Source organism: Pistacia vera, unplaced genomic scaffold, assembly GCF_008641045.1.
Source record: "Pistacia vera cultivar Batoury unplaced genomic scaffold, PisVer_v2 Contig284, whole genome shotgun sequence".
Lineage (NCBI taxonomy): Eukaryota > Viridiplantae > Streptophyta > Magnoliopsida > Sapindales > Anacardiaceae > Pistacia > Pistacia vera.
The window spans coordinates 278,713-303,164 of NW_022196095.1; the positions used below are offsets into that span (position 1 = coordinate 278,713).

At 36.6% G+C, this 24,452-nt stretch overlaps 2 protein-coding genes and 1 non-coding gene across 3 annotated transcripts; 1 reads left to right on the top strand and 2 right to left on the bottom strand.

The window, feature by feature from the left end:
- Nucleotides 1-6: 6 nt before the first annotated feature.
- On the top strand, nucleotides 7-15,504 carry LOC116134278. The gene is made up of 7 exons (XM_031419952.1): nucleotides 7-109; nucleotides 206-333; nucleotides 428-563; nucleotides 643-720; nucleotides 8,867-8,983; nucleotides 14,874-14,936; nucleotides 15,027-15,504. Exons 1-7 carry the CDS (start codon nucleotides 62-64, stop codon nucleotides 15,111-15,113), a joined length of 657 nt encoding a protein of 218 aa, XP_031275812.1. The 5' UTR covers nucleotides 7-61; the 3' UTR covers nucleotides 15,114-15,504.
- LOC116134334 lies at nucleotides 2,937-3,043 on the bottom strand. The gene has a single exon (XR_004128720.1). It is a non-coding gene; the product is annotated as a small nucleolar RNA R71 (small nucleolar RNA).
- A 670-nt stretch (nucleotides 15,505-16,174) lies between the features above and the next one.
- Nucleotides 16,175-20,183, bottom strand: LOC116134276 (ferric reduction oxidase 2-like). Its single transcript, XM_031419951.1, has 8 exons — nucleotides 20,006-20,183; nucleotides 19,779-19,881; nucleotides 19,483-19,680; nucleotides 19,149-19,383; nucleotides 17,752-18,079; nucleotides 17,422-17,665; nucleotides 16,635-17,341; nucleotides 16,175-16,549 (listed from the first exon to the last, which is right to left on the bottom strand). Exons 1-8 carry the CDS (start codon nucleotides 20,181-20,183, stop codon nucleotides 16,410-16,412), a joined length of 2,133 nt encoding a protein of 710 aa, XP_031275811.1. The 3' UTR covers nucleotides 16,175-16,409.
- Nucleotides 20,184-24,452: the final 4,269 nt, after the last annotated feature.

The window sequence follows — 24,452 nt, forward strand, 5'->3', positions numbered from 1 at the left end:
ATTTTGTTCTCTTTTTTCATTGTCGCTTCATGACTTAATTCTGACCAAGGTTGTTAATACTATGCAGGCAACACTTGATGAATGTTTATATGAACTTGTTGGGGAACTGGTATCAGTTTGGACATAATAATTGATTTTTGCTCAACTGGAAAATTATATGGTTAATAACCTTTTTCTTTTTTTTGTTTAAATATTTGATGTTTAGGTGAGATTCTTACTGAGATCTGGAAGGGAATTTGAACCAGCATCAACTGATTCAGAAAAATTATCACCCAGATTCTTGGGCTATTTTATTTTTTCTTCTAGTTACAGGAGGCCATCTTTGGATAAAAGGTTAATTTGCTTTCTTGTGATGTTTGGCATGCATCTGAACCCTGCATCTTAACATTTCCAATTATATTTAGTATGCTTTTCTTCTTTTGGACAACACCTCATTCAAGGAGCAGAGTCCTATTGTTGCTTTTGTTAAGAACATTTTAGAAAGTCATGCTAGCTATTTGATGTCGGGGAACGAACTTTCCAAGCTTGTTGCATTTGTAAAAGGCACTCAGTTTGATTTAGTGGTAAGAATAGCTTACAATGTCCATTTGGGTTGTGACGTAGATTAAAGTGATCATAGAGCTTTGCTATCATTTACTACAGGAATATCTTCAACGAGAAAGATATGGTAGTGCCCGCTTAGAGAATTTTGCTTCAGGGCTTGAACTAATTGGGCAAAAGGTATCAATTTATCATCAATCTCTCATTTTGTGCCTAATTATCTTTTCAAGTTGGCTTACTGTTTTCTTGAGTTATTGGATTTGCATACATTAAGTATGTATATTTTGTTGCAAAATTATCTCAGAAATAGGACACAAGTGATAAGAGCTTGAAAATACACATTTTGTTAGTGGTTAATTGTGGGAAATTAGGCTAAATTTGGTAAAGTTGCTTACTATTTTCATAATTGCCTTTTACAGGATCACGGGTGTTTTTGAGTGTTTTTCAGGCTAATAATGCTTAAATGTTATGGTCGGATGAAGAATCATGCTGGCAACGGAATGAGTGACAAGTGAAAACAAACGGATCAAGAATTGGAGTTGAATTGAAGAAGTTATGGAAGTTGAAGTAAAGAGAAGATTCTAGATTACATTCTAGCTTGAGCATGCCTCGGTATTTTGAGAATATCTTGAGTTGTAGAAATCAAATTAAGACGATTCTTAGACTGTTGGAAAGCTGATTCAAAGGGATACATTTCATCTGTTTACCATTTTTCCAAATTTCATCGTTATCGAGTTCAAAAATCACCATCTCTAAAGAATAGTAGAATGATGCGGGAAGAAGACCAGTAGCTACTGTGCCGCAACAAACTTTTTCCAATAGCTAATGTGCCGCAGCATAGTGCCAGGGCACAGTCACCAAAGTTAAAAACTGGTTATCCATTTTTAGGTAGGAGAATAAGGTTAAGAGTCCTAAACCAAATAGAATTAAGAAAAATAAAACTTTAACCATTGTGGGATATAAAGAGAAGTCTTTTAGCATTATTTGGCGGATTCTTTGGGGAGAAGAAGAGGAGAAAAATCTACAGAGAAGAGAAGTAACATAAGTTCTGGAGCTTTGATTTACAATATAGAGAAGTTCTTTTTGTTCTTTTCTTATAAACTCATGATGATTGTTTTAATAAAGATGATTATTTCTTTCATGTTCATTATGAATTAAATTTATTCTCTAGGGCTAAGATGTACCCCAATCTCTTGATTATGTATTGATCTTTGATTAATAATTTTTATTAAGAACTCTTCCTAAGTTTTACTATTATTCCCAATGCTTTTGATTCTTAAGGGCCCAAGAATTGAATGAACTAATGGACAAGGTTGAGATCGAGAGATGATACCTAGTTGGTCTACGGTAGTAAAACCATAGGTTGAGCGAACGCTACAGATAAGTTATCGTGACTTGTGAGGTTTTGGTAAACTCCATAGAATGTAATGATCTCCAATTGCTTAAATCTGATTAGAGATAATTCGGGTTAGTAATTAGGGGTTAATTTGATAATTGTTCGAGAGAAAGTTATTGAAAATTTAGGGAGTTTGACCTGTAGGAAGAGCTTAACAAAATTAGTATAAGAGATCGATACATATGAATAAGAGTTGGTGTGAAGTCTATGCCCTAGGTCTAGTCATCTTGTTTTTACCCAAAAGTTTATTTTAATTGTTCTCTTTTCAATTTTCTTTTTAAATTCAATTGTTAATTTAGTTTAGATTTTCTTTGATACAATTTGGATTGATCTAATAGTGATAGGATAGTTTAATTGGTAATTGATAATTGTAATTCCCTTCAGTTCGATATCCGTAATTTTACACTTTATTACTTGCACGATTTCGTACACTTGTGAAAATCTATAACAAGTTTTTGGCGCCGTTTTCGGAGAATTGCTTTTATATTATCAATATCAATACAAGTTGTTTAGTTGCTAATTTGGTTTGTATTATATTTTTTTTAATTATTTTATTTTTTAGTTCTATATTTTTAGTGTTGAATTGTACAGAGGAGTTAGTTCAATGGCTGATACAGGAGTTGAAATTGTTCAAAGAGTATTGAAGGACTACTCTAGTCCTACTGTTGAAGGGTGCTATTCTAGCATAAGGAGGCCACCAATTCAAGCAAATACTTTTGAAATAAATCCAGGAATTATTCAATTGATACAACATTCGATTCACTTTGCAAGGTTACCTAATGATGATCCCAACCTGCATATCACAAACTTTCTAGAGCTATGCGACACATTCAAACACGATAGAGTATCTGATGATGCAATTAGGCTTAGACTTTTCCCCTTCTCTCTTGGGGATAAAGCTAAGGCTTGGTTGATTTCTCTGCCATTATGAAGTATTATTACATGGAATGAGTTAGCTCAAGCATTCCTTACGAAATATTTCCCACCTGTCAAGTCTGCTAAGATGAGGAGTGACATCACTAATTTTTTCCAGCAAGATATGGAGTCACTCTATGAAGCTTGGGAGAGATATAAGGATCTCTTACGGAGGTGTCCTCACCATGGGCTGCCAATATGGTCGCAAGTGCAGACGTTTCACAATGGGTTGCTGCCAAATATACAAGTGATGATTGATGCTGCAAGTAGGGGAGCTTTGAATAATAAAACACCAAAGGAAGCCTATAAATGGATTGAGGTGATGGCAAGCAACAATTACATGAGACCTTTGGAAAGGAATGCTCCTAGCAGAGTAGCAGGAGTGTATGAAGTCGATGGCTACACCGCGTTGGCTACTCAACTTTCAGCCATTCAAAAGCAATTGGGAGTTGCTCTAAACGTAAATGCTATTAAAACTCATTCTCTAACATGTGAATTTTGAGCAGGAAATCATTTATATCTAGAGATTGCCAAGAAGGAAGTCTGTTTGCTCAACCTGAACAAGTGCATTATGTCAACAATTTTCAAAAAGGGCAAGGGAATCCATACTTAAGCACATATACTCCAGCATGGGAAAATCATCTAAACTTCGCGTGGAGTAACAACAATGAGCACAAACCATCACCAAGCTTCCAACCTCAAGAGAAGAGATCTAATATGGAGAGTGTGCTCACTAAATTCATAGAGGAGTCCGGAAAAAGATTTGACAAGAATGAAGTCAACTCCAAAAGTATGAAGTTTTATTGCAAAACCAATCCGCTTCCATAAGAAATCTTGAAACTCAAATGGGGCAAATCCACAATATTTTAGTAGGAAGAGTTCAAGGAACATTGCCGACTAATACTGATAAGAATCTGAAGGAGAGAGTCAATGCTATCATGCTGAGAAGTGGTAAGGAGTTGAAGGAAGCAAGCAAAGAAGGAGAAACAAAGGAAAAACTTGAAGATGAAAAAGAGGGCAGAACCAAGTGTGCCGCAACACTGTGTTGCGGCACAGGGGCAAAAATTGACAAAAATGCCCATGTTGCGACAAATGATGACACGACCCTCCCCTATCCTCACAAAGTGCAAAATCAGAGATTGGATAAGCAATTCGATAAGTTTACGAACATGTTTAGAACTTTACACATTAACATTCCTTTTGTAGACATGTTGGAGCAAATGTTGAAGTACGCGAAGTTTCTGAAGGAGATTATCACCAAAAAGAGGAGGTTTGAAGAACATAAGACGGTGATGCTTATAGAAGAGTGTAGCGCGTTGCTATTGAAGAAATTACCACAAAAGCTTAGAGATCCAGGGACTTTCACAATTCCTTGCACAATAGGTAATGTTCATTTTGCTAAAGTTTTATGTGACCTAGGAGCTAGTGTTAACCTCATGTCATTTTCAATTTATAAGAAACTAGGCCTAGGGGAAGTAAAACCAACCACAATCCATCTTCAATTAGCTGATAGGTCTATAAAATACCCCAGGAGAGTAGTAGAGGATGTCTTAATAAAAGTAGATAAACTATTTATCCCGGTAGATTTTATTGTATTAGATATGGAAAAAGATCGGGAGGTGCCTCTAATTTTAGGAAGACCTTTTCTAGCTACGAGTAGAACGCTGATAGATGTTCATAAAGAAAACTAATCTTGAGGGTAGAGGATGAACAAGTTGAATTTAATGTTTTTGATACTATGAAATGTCCACCCAAGTTAGATACTTGCTTTGAGATTAGCATCCTTGATGATAAAGTAGCTGAGACCTTAGAAGAAAAATACCCTCGTTTACCCCTAGAAAAATGTGTTGTCAATTTTAGGACTTTGGAGGAGGAAATTGAGAATAAGCGGGAAAGAGAGCAATTGAAGCTTTATGTAGATGGTAGCATTAAAGATAGAAGAGTTTGGATTTTCCTAGATGATCCAGATTGAAGGATTTGAAAAGTCGAGTTTACGACTCTAATAAAGCGCTTCTTGGGAAACAACCCAAGCTCTCTACTTTAATTTTGAATTTATTTTAGATTTTCGGTTAATGTGTAAGTTGTGATAACTTTGGTTTGGTTTGATATGTTAGTTGTTTATGTTTCACCCATTATTTCTGTTATGCACACTTAATTGGCCAAGAAAGGCACATAGTTTGTTTTTTTTACTAGATTTCCAATGACTATTAGACACGGCAAACGTTATGCATGCCTTCACGTGATTATCTCCACGTTCATCTTGAACACGAAAGGCATTGTAGTTGTTCTCTTTGTACATTGAAGACAATGTTCATCTCTAACGTTGGGGGTAAGGAATACCTTTTTTTTATGGCCAAATTTAGTTTCATTCGATGGACATCTTTGAATACCTTTTGCTTTGAATTATCTGCTTAAAAGCTTTTGGGTGGAATTGTTTTAGGTGTCTTGTAGGGTCAAAGAGTTAATGTATTTTGTTTTGTTTTGGAACTCATACATAAGTTAATGATAAGACCAGATTGTGAATTTATAACATTGAGATTTTATTAACTTTCGCGTAGTGTAAGGATGATAGTGGATGACAATTGCATTTAGTTATGACTCTCTTGGGAATGGGTTTGATTGGTTTAATAATTTGGAAACTTAGAGATGTTTTATGTGTGTTTTTATGGGTAATAATTTTTTTTTTGTGAAAATTGTGCATAAACTCTAGAACTCATTTGATAACCACTTGAGGCGAAATCCTAGAATCCGCATTGCCTAGGATATGATTTAGGCAATTTTCTTTAGAACAATTGAGCCTTTCAAGCTAACCTATATTACTTTATCCCTAGTTAACCCTTTGAGCATATTATTATACACTTGGTAAGCCTTACTCTTTTTTGTTGTAAACCTACTATATCTCACCTTGACAATGAAGCCTAAAACACTTTCCGGCCCATTTTATTGTGAGAGACTTAATTTGGGGTGACCTTATAAGAAAAACTAATGAAAAGAAGTGTGGTAAAGAAAATAAATATATATTTTGGACCACAACCTGAGTATGTACAATGAGATAGGTTGGGGGTTGTGAAAAGAAAAAAAAATGATAGTAGAAGCAAGGTGGGGTAGACGAATTTTTTTTTGAGTTACTATCTTCCTAAAAAAATGAAAATAAAGAAAAATTGGCAGAAAAATAGGAAGATGTAGCTGGGGAGAAGAACTTGAAATGAGGTACATTACATGGGAGTTTGTGCTAATGTTGGAAAGAAGAGTTCAATCAATGTGAAAGGGTAGAGGGCAAATGAGAAGGGAAGCAAGAAAGAGATTGTTCATGATCATTTACTGTAAAATATTAAGTCTCTTACATTTTGTTAAAAATTCCTTTCTGTTCTTTCATAAACCATTACCCTGGCCTAACGTTACAACTATGAAAAAGACCTAATGATCCGAGGTAGTGATTGGATTCTACATTAGTGGAGAGTAGTTTGAAAAGTGAGCCTATGGAGTTTGATTGCACATTTGTTTTATTTTCGTACTTTGCCTATGGAAGCTACATATAAAATCATCTGGGTTTTTGGATGAATGGTTTGTGAATGATTAGGAGAGAGTCAATAACAAAAATGTAGTTGAAATTCACTTATCCTTTGCATTTGCATGTTGTTAATTATTCGATCTGTTCACATTGACACAATTTTTGAGACGATTATATGTATAGATCCTAAAATGTTTGTTTAAGTCTTTAGTTTTGAGTCTAGGTGAGGTTAGGTTTGGATGTTTGTAGGTATCATCGCTGGAAACCCTCACGAGACTACAACTCATCCAACTAGGGCCGCCTAGGGGTTTAAAGGCTTGTTGCATATGCTAAATGCAACCGTGACAATCTACGGAAGTGATTTAGGATAGTTTAGATATAGACTTTATTTTGTTTGTGTTTTCAAGCTAAAGGACTTGTTCTATCGCTTAGCTTGCTAGGGACTAGCAAGAAGCTGGTTGGGGGTTGTGATAAAAGCTTGAAAATACACATTTTGTTAGTGGTTTATGGGGATTAATTGTGGGAAATTAGGCTTAATTTGGTAAAGTTGCTTAATATTTTCATAATTGCCTTTTATGGGATCACGGGTGTTTTTGAGTGTTTTTCAAGCTACTAGTGCTTAAATGTTATGGTTGGATGAAGAATCATGTTGGAAATGGAATGAGTGACGAGTGAAAACAAACAGATCAATAATCGAAGTTGAATTGAAGAAGTTATGGAAGTTGAACTAAAGAGAAAATTCTAGATTACGTTCCAGCTTGAACATACCTCAGTATTTTGAGAATATCTTGAGTTTTAGAACTCGGATTAACATGATTCTTAGACTGTTGGAAAGCTGATTCAAAGGGATACATTTCATATGTTTACGTTTACCACTTTTCAAAATTTCATCGTTATCGAGTTCAAAAATTACCATCTCTAAAGAATAGTGGAATGATGCGGGAAGAAGGCCAGTAGCTACTGTGCAACGGCACAGTGTCGTGGCACACTTTTTCTAGTAGCTAATGTGCTGCAGCATAGTGCCAGGGCACAGTCACAGAAGTTAAAAACTGTTTATCCATTTTTAGGTAGGAGAATAGGGTTAAGAGTCCTAAACCAAATAGAATTAAGAAAAATAAAACCCTAACCGTTGTGGGATATAAAGAGAAGTCTTTTAGCATTATTTGGGGGATTCTTTGGGAAGAAAAAGAGGAGAAAAATCTACAGAGAAGAGAAGTAACAGAAGTTCTGGAGCTTTGATTCACAATATAGAGAAGTTCTTCTTGTTCTTTTCTTATAAACTCATGATGATTGTTTTAATAAAAATGATTGTTTCTTTCATGTTTATTATGAACTAAATTTATTCTCCAGGGCTAAGATGTAGCCCAATCTCTTGATTATGTATTGATCTTTGATTGCTAATTTTTATTAAGAACTTTTCCTAAGTTTTACTATTATTCCTAATGCTTTTGATTCTTAAGGGCCCAAGAATTGAATGAACTAATGGACTAAGTTGAGATCGAGAGATGATACCTAGTTGGTCTACGGTAGTAAAACCATAGGTTAAGCAAACGCTAGAGATAGGTTACCGCGATTTGTGAGGTTTTGGTAAAATCCATAGAGTGTAATGATCTCCAATTGCTTAAATCTGATTAGAGATAATTCGGGTTAGTAATTAGGGGTTAATTTGATAATTGTTTGAGAGAAAGTTATTGGAAATTTAGGGAGTTTGACCTATAGGAAGAGCTTAACAAAATTAGCATAAGAGATCGATACGTATGAATAAGAGTTGGTGTGAAGTCTATGCCCTAAGTCTAGTCATCTTGTTTTTACCCAAAGGTTTATTTTAATTGTTCTCTTTTCAGTTTTCTTTTTAAATTCAATCGTTAATTTAGTTTAGATTTTTCTTGATACAATTTGGATTGATCAAATAGTGATAGGATAGTTTAATTGGTAATTGATAATAGTAATTCCCTTGGGTTCGATATCCGTAATTTTACACTTTATTACTTGCACGATTTCGTACACTTGCGAAAATCTACAACAACAAGTAGTCAGAGCCTGTAAGCCTACTTCTCTTCTATTCAATGTCAAACCTAAATTTCTTTTCCGTACATGATTTTCATTCGATAGTTGAGTTCATTATTGTCTCATCATTATGGTCTTATGATATAGTTGAAAATGTCTATTAGTAATTAAAGGCCTCTCTTCTTTAACATTCCTATAAATTTAAATTTTCTGAAAGGTAGTCACTAGGGTTTTATCTGGACAAACAAATTAGAGCAGGAAAAAATTGCCATATATCTAACTCATTAACTTATGAAAGTTAGGAGGATCAACTTATCAAGTGTATTTACTCTGAGAAGGAGAAATTTTTTTTTTTTGGGTGACGTGAAGCCCAATATCTGTATTAAAAAATGGGTGCCAAATGAAGATTTTTCAGTGTATTAAAAACCACTGTAACAAATTTTATTTGGTTTCTGATTGACTCTCTCTCTTTCCCTCTTTTTTCTTTTCTTTTACAGCTTCAAATGGGTACGTTGCAGAGCAGGTTGGATGCAAAATTTCTCTTGGCTCATATGTGCTCTATCAAGTTCAAAGAATGGATAGTTGTTCTTGCCACTCTTTTAAGACGATCTGAGGTATAATTGTCAGAGTTTGAAAGAGAAGGCAAGAGAAGCAGGACTATGTTGCCAGAATATGCCTGAGAAGAGAAAAGAGAAAAGAAACATAGAGAATTTTGTGTGTATTATATTTTGTAAATCTGTACAATAGCCAATTTATACAATTGTGTAAATGTAAAAAAGGAAAACAATAAATACAAAATCCCTATAATTTGTTCCATCAATCACATGAATTAAGGTGATTGATTAAACCTTAATTTACTCCCTAATCTCAACCACCAGAGATCAAAGGAAAAGAATAATTCCATATTTCGTCACTCCCCCTCAAGCTTGTGGTTTGTAGATGTCAAAAACTCCAAGCTTGCTAAGTAGATGTGAATGTTGTCTGCTGCATAATGACTTTGTGAAGATGTCTACTGGTTGTTTAGAAGTACTAATGTGTAGAGTCTTAATTACCCCTTCTTGTATTTTGCTCCTGACGAAGTGGCAATCAATTTCTATATGTTTCGTTCTTTCATGAAATACTGGATTTGCTGTAATATCGTTTGCAGCTTTGTTGTCATAGTATAAAAAAAATTGGTTTACTTACTTGCACTTCTTAATCTCTCAGTAACCCCAGAATCCAGATGATCTCACATGTTGTCTTTGCCATGGCTTTGTATTCGGCTTCTGCTGAAGAGAGGGATAAAGTAGTTTGTTTCCTGGTTTTCCAAGAAATAAGTGCTCCCCCTCGCTTCATACAGAACCCAATGAGTGATTTTCTTGTCATCGGACATGTAGCTCAGTCTGAATCACAATGTGCTGTGATATCTAAGCCTTTGTTACGAGGAATGAGAAGCCCCATAACAAGACACCCTTTTAAGTATTTCAATACCTTTATTGTTGCATCCATGATAGATTGTTTAGGTCTGTGCATGAACTAACTAAGAATGTGAACCGCATAGCTGATGTCTGGTAGAGTCATTGTGAGGTAAATTAGTCGGCCAACAAGTCTTTGATAGTTTGTAGGATTTTCCAAAGGTGGATCATTTTCTGAGGATGATGTCCCACTATCATATTCTTGACTGGTTAACTTGGTGTTCTGTTCTACTGGAATAACACTTAGCTTGCATCCTGATAGCCCAGAACCAGAAATGAGTTCTAAGACATATTTTCATTTACTAAGAGATATCCCTACTGGAGATCTTACAATTTCGATTTCGAGAAAATATTTTGGCTTTCCCAGATCCTTTATTTAGAATTGTCTGTTGAGATGTTGTTTTAAGGATTTGATGCCTACTTCATCATTTTCTGTAATGAGAATGTCATCGACATAGATAATTAGAGCAATAAATGTTTTACCTCTATGTCAAGTAAACAATGCATAGTCATGTTTAGACTGAAAAAATCCTATGTCAGTGAGAGTTGCTATGAATTTATCATTCCATTGATGGGATACTTGCTTTAAACCATAAAGGGATTTTCACAGATGACATACTTTCTGCTTCCCTTGTCTGCAAATTCCCGGAGGAAGATCCATATAGATTTCTTCATGGAGGTCCTCGTGAAGAAAAACATTATGAACATCCATTTGATGTAGAGACCAATCGTGAACTGAAGCAACTGTAAGGAAGGCACGGACAGTGACATGTTTGGCAACTGGGGAAAATGTTTCCTGATAATCAAACCCCTCACATTGAGTGAACCCTTTAGCCACTAAACGGGCTTTGTAACGCTCAACTGACCCATCGGCACGGTGCTTGATTTTGCAGACCCATTTGCAGCTAATGGGTTTTTTATGAGTAGGATGAGGAATTAAATCCCATCTGTGATTCTAATTCAAGGCGGCTAGTTCATCAGCCATTGCTTGACGCCAGTGGGAATATTTGACAGCATTTAAGTAACAAGTGGGTTCTCGGTCAGCAGAGATGTGACTGATACAAACTCGGTGGGAGAAAGACGATCATATTCACATAATTAGAGATAGGATATCAAGTACCTGAAGAATGTGATATAGTAGGACACTCATAATCAGCTGTCCAGATTGGTGGTCGAGTCTGACGAGCAGTGCGGCGGATGGGTAAAGGTGGAACTAAATCAGGAGACTGTGGAGGAGAATCGGGAGGAGAAGACTCTGCTGGAATATTGTCAGTGGCTGCTGAATCAGTATCAGAATCAATAATAATAGGTTGCTAAGGAGCCTCAAGAATAGGTATCATAGAAAAAAAGAAGATATGGGGAAGTGACAGCATCATCATGAGAAAATAGCTGAGAAGATAAAGATGAAACCTGGTCAGCGTTGGCAAAAGGGAATATGTCTTCATGAAACACAACATCTTTAGATATTATAAAACGATCTTTAGTTGGATCATAAAGTTTGTAACCTTTCTGGAGCATGGGATAGCCTATAAAGATACAATGGGTGGCCCGAGAGCCGAACTTATCATGAAAGCCAAGAGTAGTAATATAACATAGACAGCCAAATACTTGGAGGTGATCAATGGTTGGCTGTTTCTTGAATAATAACTCATAAGGAGTTTTCCCGTGAAGAACTCTGGTCGGCATGCGGTTGATCAGGTATGTGGTTGTGATCACACATTCACCCCAGAATGAGACAGGAATGGTGACTTGGTGTTTTAGGGCCTGGGCTACCTCTAAGAGATGACGGTGTTTTCTTTCAACAACTCCATTTTGTTGTGGGGTATATGTGTAAGAACTTTTGTGAAGAATGCCAAGGGATAAAAACAGAGAAGAACAATTATGGTTGAAAAAATCTCTAGAATTGTCGGTTCTAACTCGCTGGACTGATGTATGGAATTGGGTATTGACCATAGAGAGAAAGTGTTTAATGTAGGTAAGTGTTTGGGTTTTAGATTGCATGAGAAAAGTCCATGTCCCCTGGGAAAAATCATCAACAATAGTAAGAAACAATCTAGATCCATCACGATTGGGGTGTGATATGGCCCCAGATGTCAAGGTGGATTAGGGCAAAAGGTTGAGTGGTGGTGGATGTGCTATGTGGAAAACTAGTTCTTGCTTGTTTAGCTAAGGGACATATTTGACATTTGGGTTGAGGGATAGTGGCATTGTGACCTAATCTTTGATGGAAAATAACAGAAGCTTTATTAAGCATTGTATTACAATTGGACATTTTATTGGATGTAATACAAGGAGAAATAACTTTAGAAGACGCATTGGGAACCCAGTAGTACAGACCTTTATTGGCTTTACCCAAACCCATCAATGTCCCAGTCAAAACGTCCTGAAATTCACAGGTATTATGACAAAATTTCATAGTGCAACTATTATCAGAACATAATTTTGATACGGAGATAAGGTTAAAATGGAATGCAGGGACACATAAGATATTTGTAAGTTGTAAATGTGCAGATAATTTTACGGTCCCTATATGAGTGGCTAAGGCAATGTTTTCATTCGGCATACAAACGGAGGTGGATGAGGTAGTAGATATAGTGGTGAAAAGTTTTGGGTCACAAATAATGTGATCACTAGCCCCTAAATCAATAATCCACATATCAATTGTAATAAAATTTAAGCAGTAAGAAATACCTGCATATGATGTTGTGGGTGCTGTTGGGATTTTATTCAGCATTTGGAGAAGGTGGTGATATTGATTAGAGGTGATTAGAGGTGCTGCAATTGGAGGTTCTGTAGGGATAGCATCGACGTGATTGACTAAAGAATTTCTAGTTTTTCGTTGTTGAGATACCCATTTAATTGCCAACAACGATCCTGAGTATGATTCCTCCATTTATAGTATTCACAAAATAGTTTACCCTTGCCCAATTTTGAATTTCTGGGGTTGGTTGACCCAGTATGCCAATTTGACCAACTATTGGGTTTGTCTGACCCATGATTTGACCCAGAAGCCTAACTGCTTGGCCCATTTGACCCGCCTCGTGACATGGCATCATGTGAGCCATTGGATGAAGTGAATGACGCGACATGTTTCTGACCGTTAGATCCACTTTGACCTGCATATAAAAGAACATGTTTTTCTTCCAATTGCCCTAGCTGCCCAATGTCCCCATTCAACCCTTCCTTCTCCGGTGATCGATAACTTGCAAAAGCCAACCCATGAGTCTGCTAATTGCCATCATTTACCTATCGTTGACTCTCGTCTTGAAGGCGAGTTGGAAAGTTCGCCGGAGAGTGGGAGGTGGTGATGTGGCGAGAACTTGGCTGCGGAAGGCGAGGAAAGCATCATTCAAACCGAGGAGAAAATGGCTCAATCGGTCATGATCGCGAATCCTCGCCCATTGTGCAAGTGTTGCAGGTGGCCTTTCTAGGGTTTCTTCCATCACATCAAGCTCATTCCAAACGGCGGAGAGCTGATTGAAGAACGAGGTTACCGAAGAGTTTTGTTACTTGATCTCGGCAAGTTGTTACCGGAGATGGAAAATTTTGGCCAGATCAAGCTTCCCGTACATTTCTCGAATATTTCCCCATATCTCAACCATGATTTCAGTCGGAGGAAGACCAGCAGCCACCTCTGATGACAAACAATTGTTGAGAAACGATTGAACCAACATATTGCAACGGTGCCAGTGCCACTGAAGGTGAGAGTCAGACAGTGGTTGGGAGTTTGGATCGAGGAAGTCAAGTTTATCTTTTGTGATCAAGGCTCGGCGAAAATCGCAAGCCCAACTGGAATAATTTTCGAAACCTGTTAAGGTGTTCTTGATGAGAACCAATTTGGGGCCAATAGAGGGGTGTGCATAGAGCACATCGCCTAGGACAGGGCGATTGTTGCCGTTGCCGATGGCTGGAATCAGGTGAAAGGGAAACGGGTAGGGATTTGGGTTTGAACCCAGACCCATTGGAGGTGTAGGATCCGGGATGTAACCCGGCATTCCAAATGGGTGGGTAATTGGGCTTGGATCATGTTGAGGTTGGTGCTTTGGGTTGGAATGTTGGGCTTCTGTGATTGTTGGGTTTGGGCCGTCTGTAATGTTTGGGTATGGATTGTCTGTGAGGATTGGGCTTGTGTTTGGGCTATCTGTGATATTTGGATTTGGGTTTATCTCCATTTTGGAGTTTTGAGTAGTTGTAAAATAAAGAGGAAACCAATAACTGAGTATCTATTTGTTTGCAGGGACAGAAAAAAAATGGCTAGTTGATTTGAGAGAATGCGGAAGCTGGATTCAGATCAGAAGAGAATTGATTTGAGGTGAGTCTGACTCCTCACCCAATAAAGCCTTGTTGAATGGAAGGATTACCCCCTCTTATAAATCAGTAGGTTGGAGCATGCCTAGTCGGTGTGAGACTCCAACACTTTCCCTCGCGATCAAGCTCATATGTTGGGTCATGCCAATTATTAGAGGTAGTTATCGACTCTAACTCTTCACCCGTTGGTCAAACACTCAGTTCAACTGAACCTGGGCTCTGATACCATGTCAGAGTTTGAAAGAGAAGCAGGACTATGCTGCCAGAATATGCCTGAGAAGAGAAAAGAGAAAAGAAACGTAGAGAATTTTGTGTATATTATATTTTGTAAATATGTACAATAGCCAATTTATACAATTGTGTAAATGTAAAAAAAGAAAACAATAAATACAAAATCCCTGTAATTTGTTCCATCAATCACATGAATTAAGGTGATTGATTGAACCTTAATTTAATCCCTAATCTCAGCCAGCAGAGATCAAGGGAAAAAAAATCATTCCATATTTAGTCAATAATTGATTTATCCAACAGAACTCTGGTACTTGCCAAAGCTAACTTTTACATGTCTTTCACGTTCCAGCTTTATGAAGCTGCCAGCTTAAAATACCTTTAAAACATCGTGCATTAGATAATGAATGCCTTGGCTTAACATTTTCATTTCCCTGACGCTTTAACTAAAATATTATCTGAACCATGGAAATCGGGATTGCATACTTAAGATTTTCCTTCTGGTTTTATGCAGGTTCTTTTTGATCTTTTCCATCATGATACGAGGTTATGGAAAGCATATGCAATTACATTACAGGTATGTGTCTTTAAAACGTTGTTGATTATGAGAATAAAATTGGTAATTTGTAGATGTAAATATTTTAATTTTTGTATCTACTTATTTCAGTCTCATCCCATATTCGCTGAGTACCAAGATCTGCTTGAAGCCTTGGAGGAGAGACTTACATCTGTTGCCAATATGGAAGACAAATGAAGATGGTCTGCAACTTAAGAAGTGAAGCCTTATGCTGTTTGACAACAGACGGGCTACCGAGAGTATTTTTTCTAATGAGACGTTCCCTTTCCGGTGAACGAGGAGTCAGTCGTCCATTTCAACGGGTGAACCCATAGTCTTTATTCAATGGAATGGAAGTTACTGACCTGGAAATCAAGAGATGGGAATGTCTTAAGACCTCCCCTTTTCATCAGTCACATAATTGTTCTTGTAGATAAGGAGGCCAATGCATAGTGAAATGTTCCAGAGGAATTTCTGTTTCATTTCTCATTCTTTTCAAATTTTGTATACTGGTAATTGTCTGTATAAAATATAAATGAAAGCAATTTGCCCAAATAAAACCGCTAGGTTTAGGGTCTCGAACTGAAAAGTGAAAACTTTTTTTTTCTTCTTTCGCATGGCTTCTTTGAGTCCTGCCAGTAATAGATCATGCTATTTAGCATTTAATACGAAAGAATTATATATTTTTTTAAATTATTAGAAACCCTTTTAGATTATCAAAACCCTAATATTATTATAAAACATCTCTATAAGAAGTATCAAAACCCTCTAATAAGATATTTTATATCCGTGGACAAATTCAATAACAATAGATAGTAATTCTACACTTTCAATCTAATTTCACAAATTTTCTCTCACAACTTTTATGCAGTAATTTTCGATTTTTTATTGATAAATTTTTTAACATTCAAAATTGATCAACAAAAAATTGGAAGTTGTCATGAGAGAGATTTTGTGAGATTGGATTGTGACTCAATTTTTATTGTAATCAATTTCAAAAGAAAGTATCCTAATATTTGTGAATCATTTTCTTCTATAGTAATGTATCCATGGAATGGAATGTTGAGCAATTATATTCACGTCTGAGTATATTTTGAAATCGTGTTGCAATATTCACATGGTTTTGCTATTAAACAACCGTTTATTTTCTGCAGTCGAGTAATTGCTTATGTTTTTTCAAGTTATAATTTCCAAGCACTGCTTTTATCATCAACCTTTCCCAGTAATCGACTTAGCAATTAGCAAAGAACGTGGCTATATTAATCGCAATAAGGTGCAATGGTTTTATGCCTAGAAAACTTTCAACATACACCAGAAGGAAATTTACACTTACAAAAAAAATTTATAAAAAAAATTGAAAAACAATTTTATTCTTCTACAGCTTCACTTACTAAAATTAAACACAAACTGTGCATCTAGCAGAGAAATTGATGCTGCACCCTCCACATTCAAGTACCCCTAAAGTGGTACGAACCTTGGTAGAAGACGAGCAAATCACCAGCTGAAGCTAATAGATTCAAAATGCAAATTATCTGCCAGACCAGATGAACAAATTGTTGCAACTTCATGTCTCATCTTCTTTGGTCCGCAAACCAGAACTCCAACACTCGATCCTTGGCAATCAAACAGCATTCCTGCACGCCCACCATAAAGCAATCAGCTGTTTGTAGGCACAAAGATTCTAGTGATTATATGTATGACAACAATGAAAGAACTTACTTTTTAGGTCGGGTCTTTCCCCATAGTGCACATTGGTAGCTTGGACAACAGACTGGTGTGGGAGGCTTTCCAGTTCTGTATCACCATTATAGAACCAAGAGTCGGATGATCCACCTACAGTTACTCCTTCCATGCTCTGTATTTGCTTTGCTTCCATGGTATTTTGTTTCTTGTTCCAAATCACTGCTGCACTAGCTGTCGCGACTATGGAGATACATATAAATAACATATTCAAGAATTCTCTTATAGAGCTGGAGAAAATCATATTTGTGTTGTGATCAATGGGATAAATGTAGTAGGTGTCAATTATCCCAATCAAGATGAGGAAAATGACAAATGATGATGATATTATTGCGCCAAGCCATAGCCAGCTGTTGGGGCCTAAAATTGAAGTTATGGGTGCATCTGTTGCTTTAGGCTTAAACCATATGGCTTGAGGGCGCTTTGAGTTTTCTGTCGCAGGTTGTTTCTCCCTTGTTACAAAAGCCTCAATTTGTAGTTTCAAATCGGAAAGGTCTGGTGGGGTTCCAGCAACTGGAAGCAAGAGGTCTAACATGGTTAGATCCGAAGAGCTCTTGAATGAACTAATTAGGATTACTTGTGGAGTCTTGCATTTGATTGTTGAACTCGCAAAGATGAGTTCTCGAATTATAGAGATAAAAGGAGTAACGCCACTGCCTCCACTCACCATCACAAGTGTGTCATGCCTACAGAAATTGATTATTATGAACAACGAGAATTACTAATTTCAAAATGCGAACCAAATTGCAAAAGCAAAGGTGCAAACCTTAGAAAATTAGTTGAAGCAGGTCCATAAGGTCCCTCAACAGAGACCTCGAGACGATCGATTGAAGAAGGCGATGAAAGCATCTGATAAAGTTTCTTGGACCAACTTCCTTCACTTTTAATGACCATACTGAGTTTCTCTGGTTCCAAATTACTGTTAGACGAAATAGTAAAAGGATGCCACTGCAACTTCGAAATGCTTGGCACGTTTACAAACATAATGCTTGTCGTATTATAACTCAACCCTAGTAAACAAATGAAACATAGTATTTTTATCATCTTAATTTGAAATCACCAACTGTAGTAAGGTAGATAAGGAAAGTAAACCTACCTGGCGCTTTGGAGAAGTTGAGTTCTACAGTTTCACATGGCAAGACACGGGCAGAAACTAAACGAACTCTTTGTCGTGATTGTAAGAATCTCAGATAACGATCGACCAAGAAGAGATAGAATCCAGGAAGCATAATGCAGGCATAAGAGACACCAACATGAAATATGAAAAACACCACGAAGAGTATGTAGAGATAATGAGTATAAAAGAAAATTTCAAAGAACTTGCGGCGTACGCGAGGAATGGTTGTTGCCCACAGCGCTAAACCGGAGACCAAAGATATCTCTCCGGCAACGTTTGATATGCCAATTTTATGCCATTTTACCATCTGCATTAAATCAACCATTATAAATCCTTTAGCCCATTATGAGTAAAATAAAAACTATGCTGGAACTGGAATGAAATTTTACTGATGTTTTAGTGCATAAGAGTCTTAAATTCATTTTTAAAACAAATACGAAAGACAAAAAAAAATCCCCAAGTACATATACGTAGAATTCTGCCTATTGAAAACGAATAGTGAAATTGTATAATTTTATTTCTTTAATGAAGCTACTATCTTTTGTTTTGAGTATCCTAAAAATCCACATATAAAACAAGATTACGACATTAATGGGGCCGCCACTGTGGTGTTTTGAGCGTAAAATTTTCTATCATGGCTTGAAGATTTGATATGGGTGGACAAGTGGTGACACGTACGTCTTTAAAATTAGGCCAAAGTGAATACATCCAATCAGGTGGTCCACTGGGTCGGGGCATCGGACAAAGAAACCATTAACTCATCCCAATAAAATTCCACAGTCAAAGGTACACACATGTTACTAGATTCCTACCCCATAAGTTAAAGTCGACAGTATTACACTTAGCAGCTAAATTTGAAGTTAAAAAGAGCCACAACAGCAATGACGCAATCATAACCCAACAATGTGAAAACCTATAAAGTGAACTATAGAAGGCAACTTGTGGGTCCTATTTAAAACAAAAAGACAGGCGGTATCTTCTGCCTAATGCAACCATTCTACTTATGGGCATTTTCTACGTGATGGGTCTCATCAGTTGACCGTAAAACTTAAACATCTTAAACATAGGATTAGGAGTGTGATTAGCAATAATTTACGAAGATTATATGATAATTATGTACGAAAGTTATTATTTCTGTATATATTAGTGATTTGAGAGGCTAAGAATCCTAAGATAAAGTGATAAAAGCAGTTGATTGTTATCAAAATATTTTGTCATGTTGTTGAATGGTAGTCCCAAACTACCATACGGCTTTCTGTTTCTCATAACGGTAGAGTGACTATTATTCCCAGAATAGAAGGAAAAAGAACCCGAAATGGAGAAAATATAAATTCCATGATTATTGTAAAATATATAGGTTAAACAAGATTACTTACCTCTGAAATATTATTAGTAACAGCCCAATAGATGATGTAACAAAGGCCATGAGCGGTGAAGAATGCCATGACGATGTGGCCAAGCCATATATGATACTTGATGCTAGCCTCCGATGTTAAGCCAAAAAGTGGTAACACCGACGACCCCCGTGCCACCGGAAAGAAGAGAAATGCAAGACATATGTTTCCAACAAGACCTAGCCTCAATCCTGCACTGTCCAACTTTGCTTGCCATCTGCCAAAACCACCTCCAATCTTCAATATTATTGTTAATTAATGTTTAAATCAATAGTCAAATCAAAGGTTTATATGTAATTATCAACAATAATATTACACTTTCTCAACTTCCTCAGCCGCTGATTGTGGGGTGATATGAGCAAAGCTATTATGCAGGTAATTCGAGAGAGACCAAATCAGGAGTGCTATGAACATGACAAAGAAGCCCAACTCGATGCCGGAAACAATCCCTAGAGGACCTTTTACGAGCATCGGCTTTTTCCATAAGGTCAATATATTTTTTCTGCCGTCAGTGCTGTGGATACAAAACCAATAAAAATAAAAAAAGAATATTAGTCAGAATTGAAGTGTGTATTTCCCATCAAAAGAGCTAAAAGGCTGGCTAGTGGCTACCTTTCCAGTTTATAGTCATTCAATTTCTTTCCAAGATGGTGGTATATGCAGGCCGAGACAGCAATGAAGAGAATGGGAAAGGTGTAAATCAAAAGCGTTACACCTGTAACACAAACCACATATCATAAATCGCTAACAAAATAGATATTAGGGCGCCAGAACCATAAATATGAAGATGAAGCAATATGTTGCACAACAGTGAGATCTAATTTTTCAAGTGTTCTAACCTTGTACTCCAAAAAACTTAGAAAAATTATACTTTGCTCGTAAATAAGGCAACCATTTGTGGGAGTAAGTGTTGGTAGACATCATGATCCACATCATGAGAGTGCCCAAAAACACTACCATCAACAGTAGCTTTATCCCAGCGCGAGCTGTTCGTATTTCTCCATGAGATGAACCCATCTCTCTCTCTCTCTCAGTTGCTAATTTATACGGGAGAATCTTTGTGAAGAATGTAAGTGGAATGACTATATATAGGAGAGAATTTGTAAATAATATTTTAATGCATGTGAAAAGTAGACTTTCGGATTTGTGCATTTCATAAAAAAGCATGATTCACGACACGTCAGTATTTTAGTCTGTTTATCATTTTGATTAAATAATAGTAGTACGTGGCAAATTAACAAGTTGAGATGGTTTTAGGGTCAACATGTGTGGGCCTTATGAGACACGTGGATACGATAACCTCCCTCCAAAATGCAAGCTTCATGCAACCCTTGATGACGTGGCTGATAACCTAAGCAAATAAACCATACACTATACAGAAGATATGATTTCAGTCCCTGTTGGCATGGGCGTTTTAGGGAACAATATTTGAGGTTATTTACTTTTAACATGAGTCTGCCTCGTGTTTGTGGTGTGTTGGACGTGTGGGATTCGTGTGCTTATGGCTTCTATGTTCACCCAGCATCCCAGATATTCAGGGCTTAAATTTACCTTTGAAAACGTACATATAAATAAATGATAAGAGCTTGAAAATACACATTTTGTTAGTGGTTAATTGTGGGAAATTAGGCTAAATTTGGTAAAGTTGCTTACTATTTTCATAATTGCCTTTTACAGGATCACGGGTGTTTTGAGTGTTTTTCAGGCTAATAATGCTTAAATGTTATGGTCGGATGAAGAATCATGCTGGCGGAATGAGTGACAAGTGAAAACAAAGGATCAAGATTGGAGTTGAATTGAAGAAGTTATGGAAGTTGAAGTAAAGAGAGATTCTAGATTACATTCTAGCTTGAGCATGCCTCGGTTTTTGAGATATTCTGAGTTGTAGAAATCAAATTAAGACGATTCTTGACTGTTGGAAAGCTGGTTCAAAGGGATACATTTATCTGTTTAACATTTTTCCAAATTCACGTTATCGAGTTCAAAAATCACCATCTCTAAAGAATAGTGAATGATGCGGGAAGAAGACCAGTAGCTACTGTGCCGCAACAAACTTTTTCAATAGCTAATGTGCCGCAGCATAGTGCCAGGGCACAGTCACCAAAGTAAAAACTGGTTTCCATTTTTAGGTAGGAGAATAAGGTTAAGAGTCCTAAACCAATGAATTAAGAAAAATAAAACTTTAACCATTGTGGGATATAAAGAGAAGTCTTTTAGCATTATTTGGCGGATTCTTTGGGGGAAGAAGAGGAGAAAAATCTACAGAGAAGAGAAGATACATAAGTTTGGAGCTTTGATTTACATATAGAGAAGTTCTTTTTGTTCTTTTCTATAAAATCATGATGATTGTTTTATAAAGATGATTATTTCTTTCATGTTCATTATGAATTAAATTTATTCTCTAGGGCTAAGATGTACCCCAATCTCTTGATTATGTATTGATCTTTGATATAAATTTTATTAAGAACTCTTCCTAAGTTTTACTATTATTCCCAATGCTTTGATTCTTAAGGGCCCAAGAATTGAATGAACTAATGGACAAGGTTGAGATCGAGAGATGAACCTAGTTGGTTACGGTAGTAAAACCATAGGTTGACGCAACGCTACAGATAAGTTATCGTGATTGTGAGGTTTTGGTAAACTCCATAGAATGTAATGATCTCCAATTGGTAATCTGATTAGAGATATCGGGTTAGTAATTAGGGGTTAATTTGATAATTGTTCGAGAGAAAGTTATTGAAAATTTAGGGAGTTTGACCTGTAGGAAGAGCTTAAAAATTAGTATAAGAGATCGATACATAGAATAGAGTTGGTGTGAAGGTCTATGCCCTAGGTTAGTCATCTTGTTTTTACCAAAGTTTATTTTAATTGTTCTCTTTTCAATTTTCTTTTTAAATTCAATTGTTAATTTAGTTTAGATTTTCTTTGATACAATTTGGATTGTATAATAGTGATAGGATAGTTTAATTGGTAATTGATAATTGTAATTCCTTCAGTTCGATATCCGTAATTTACACTTTATTACTTGCACGATTTCGTACACTTGTGAAATCTATAACAAGTTTTTGGCGCCGTTTTCGGAGAATTGCTTTTATTATAATATCAATACAAGTTGTTTAGTTGCTAATTTGGTTTGTATATATTTTTTAATTTTTATTTTTAGTTCTATATTTTTAGTGTTGAATTGTACAGAGGAGTTAGTTCAATGGCTGATACAGGAGTTGAAATTGTTCAAAGAGTATTGAAGGACTACTCTAGTCCTACTGTTGAAGGGTGCTATCTAGCATAAGGAGGCCACCAATTCAAGCAAATACTTTTGAAATAAATCCAGGAATTATTCAATTGATCAACATTCGATTCACTTGCAAGGTTACCTAATGATGATCCCAACTGCATATCACAAACTTTCTAGAGCTATGGACACATTCAAACACGATAGAGTATCTGATGATGCAATTAGGTTAGACTTTTCCCCTTCTTCTTGGGGATAAAGCTAAGGCTTGGTGATTTCTCTGCCATTATGAAGTATATTACATGGAATGAGTTAGCTCAAGCATTCCTTACGAAATATTTCCCACTGTCAAGTCTGCTAAGATGAGGGTGAATCACTAATTTTTTCCAGCAAGATATGGAGCACTCTATGAAGCTTGGGAGAGATATAAGGATCTCTTACGGAGGTGTCCTCACCATGGGCTGCCAATATGGTCGCAAGTGCAGACGTTTCACAATGGGTTGCGCCAAATATACAAGTGAGTATGATGCTGCAAGTAGGGGAGCTTTGAATAATAAAACACCAAGGAAGCCTATAAATGGATTGAGGTGATGGCAAGCAACAATTACATGAGACCTTTGGAAAGGAATGCTCCTAGCAGAGTAGCAGGAGTGTATGAAGTCGATGGCTACACCGCGTTGGCTACTCAACTTTCAGCCATTCAAAAGCAATTGGGATTGCTCTAAACGTAAATGCTATTAAAACCATTCTCTACATGTGAATTTTGAGCAGGAAATCATTTATATCTAGAGATTGCCAAGAAGGAAGTCTGTTTGCTCAACCTGAACAAGTGCATTATGTCAACAATTTTCAAAAAGGGCAAGGGATACATACTTAAGCACATATACTCCAGCATGGGAAAACATCTAAACTTCGCGTGGAGTAACAACAATGAGCACAAACCACACCAAGTTCCAACCTAAGAGAAGAGATCAATATGGAGAGTGTGCTCACTAAATTCATAGAGGAGTCCGGAAAAAGATTTGCAAAGAATGAAGTCAACTCCAAAAGTATGAAGTTTTATTGCAAAACCAATCCGCTTCCATAAGAAACTTGAAACTCAAATGGGGCAAATCCACAATATTTTAGTAGGAGAGTTCAAGGAACATTGCCGACTATAATGATAAGAATCTGAAGGAGAGAGTCAATGCTACATGCTGAGAAGTGGTAAGGAGTTGAAGGAAGCAAGCAAAGAAGGGAAACAAAGGAAAAACTTGAAGATGAAAAAGAGGGCAGAACCAAGTGCCGCCACACTGTGTTGCGGCACAGGGGCAAAAATTGACAAAAATGCCCATGTTGCGACAAATGATGACACGACCTCCCCTATCCTCACAAAGTGCAAAATCAGAGATTGGATAAGCAATTCGATAAGTTACGAACATGTTTAGAATTTACACATTAACATTCCTTTTGTAGACATGTTGGGCAAATGTTGAAGTACGCGAAGTTTCTGAAGGAGATTATCACCAAAAAGAGGAGGTTTGAAGAACATAAGACGGTGTGCTTTAGAAGAGTGTAGCGCGTTGCTATTGAAGAAATTACCACAAAAGCTTAGAGATCCAGGACTTTCACAATTCCTGCACAATAGGTAATGTTCATTTTGCTAAAGTTTTATGTGACCTAGGAGCTAGTGTTAACCTCATGTCATTTTCAATTTATAAGAAACTAGGCCTAGGGGAAGTAAAACCAACCACAATCCATCTTCAATTAGCTGATAGGTCTATAAAATACCCCAGGAGAGTAGTAGAGGATGTCTAATAAAAGTAGATAAACTATTTATCCCGGTAGTTTTATTGTATTAGATATGGAAAAAGATCGGGAGGTGCTCTAATTTTAGGAAGACCTTTTCTAGCTACGAGTAGAACGTGATAGATGTTCATAAAGAAAACTAATCTTGAGGGTAGAGGATGAACAAGTTGAATTTAATGTTTTGATACTATGAAATGTCCACCCAAGTTAGATACTTGCTTTGATAGCATCCTTGATGATAAAGTAGCTGAGACCTTTAGAGAAAA

Excerpts from the sequence above, each read along its gene's own strand:
- LOC116134278 (XM_031419952.1), top strand. The coding sequence starts at position 62 with ATGCAGGCAACACTTGATGAATGTTTATATGAACTTGTTGGGGAACTG. Across the intron at positions 334-427 it reads AGGCCATCTTTGGATAAAAG|CACCTCATTCAAGGAGCAGA; the intron begins GTTAATTTGCTT and ends TCTTTTGGACAA. Across the intron at positions 14,937-15,026 it reads CATATGCAATTACATTACAG|TCTCATCCCATATTCGCTGA; the intron begins GTATGTGTCTTT and ends TACTTATTTCAG.
- LOC116134276 (XM_031419951.1), bottom strand. The coding sequence starts at position 20,183 with ATGGGTTCATCTCATGGAGAAATACGAACAGCTCGCGCTGGGATAAAG. Across the intron at positions 19,384-19,482 it reads GCTGAGGAAGTTGAGAAAGT|ATGGCAAGCAAAGTTGGACA; the intron begins GTAATATTATTG and ends TGGTTTTGGCAG. Across the intron at positions 17,666-17,751 it reads CAACTTCTCCAAAGCGCCAG|GGTTGAGTTATAATACGACA; the intron begins GTAGGTTTACTT and ends TTTGTTTACTAG.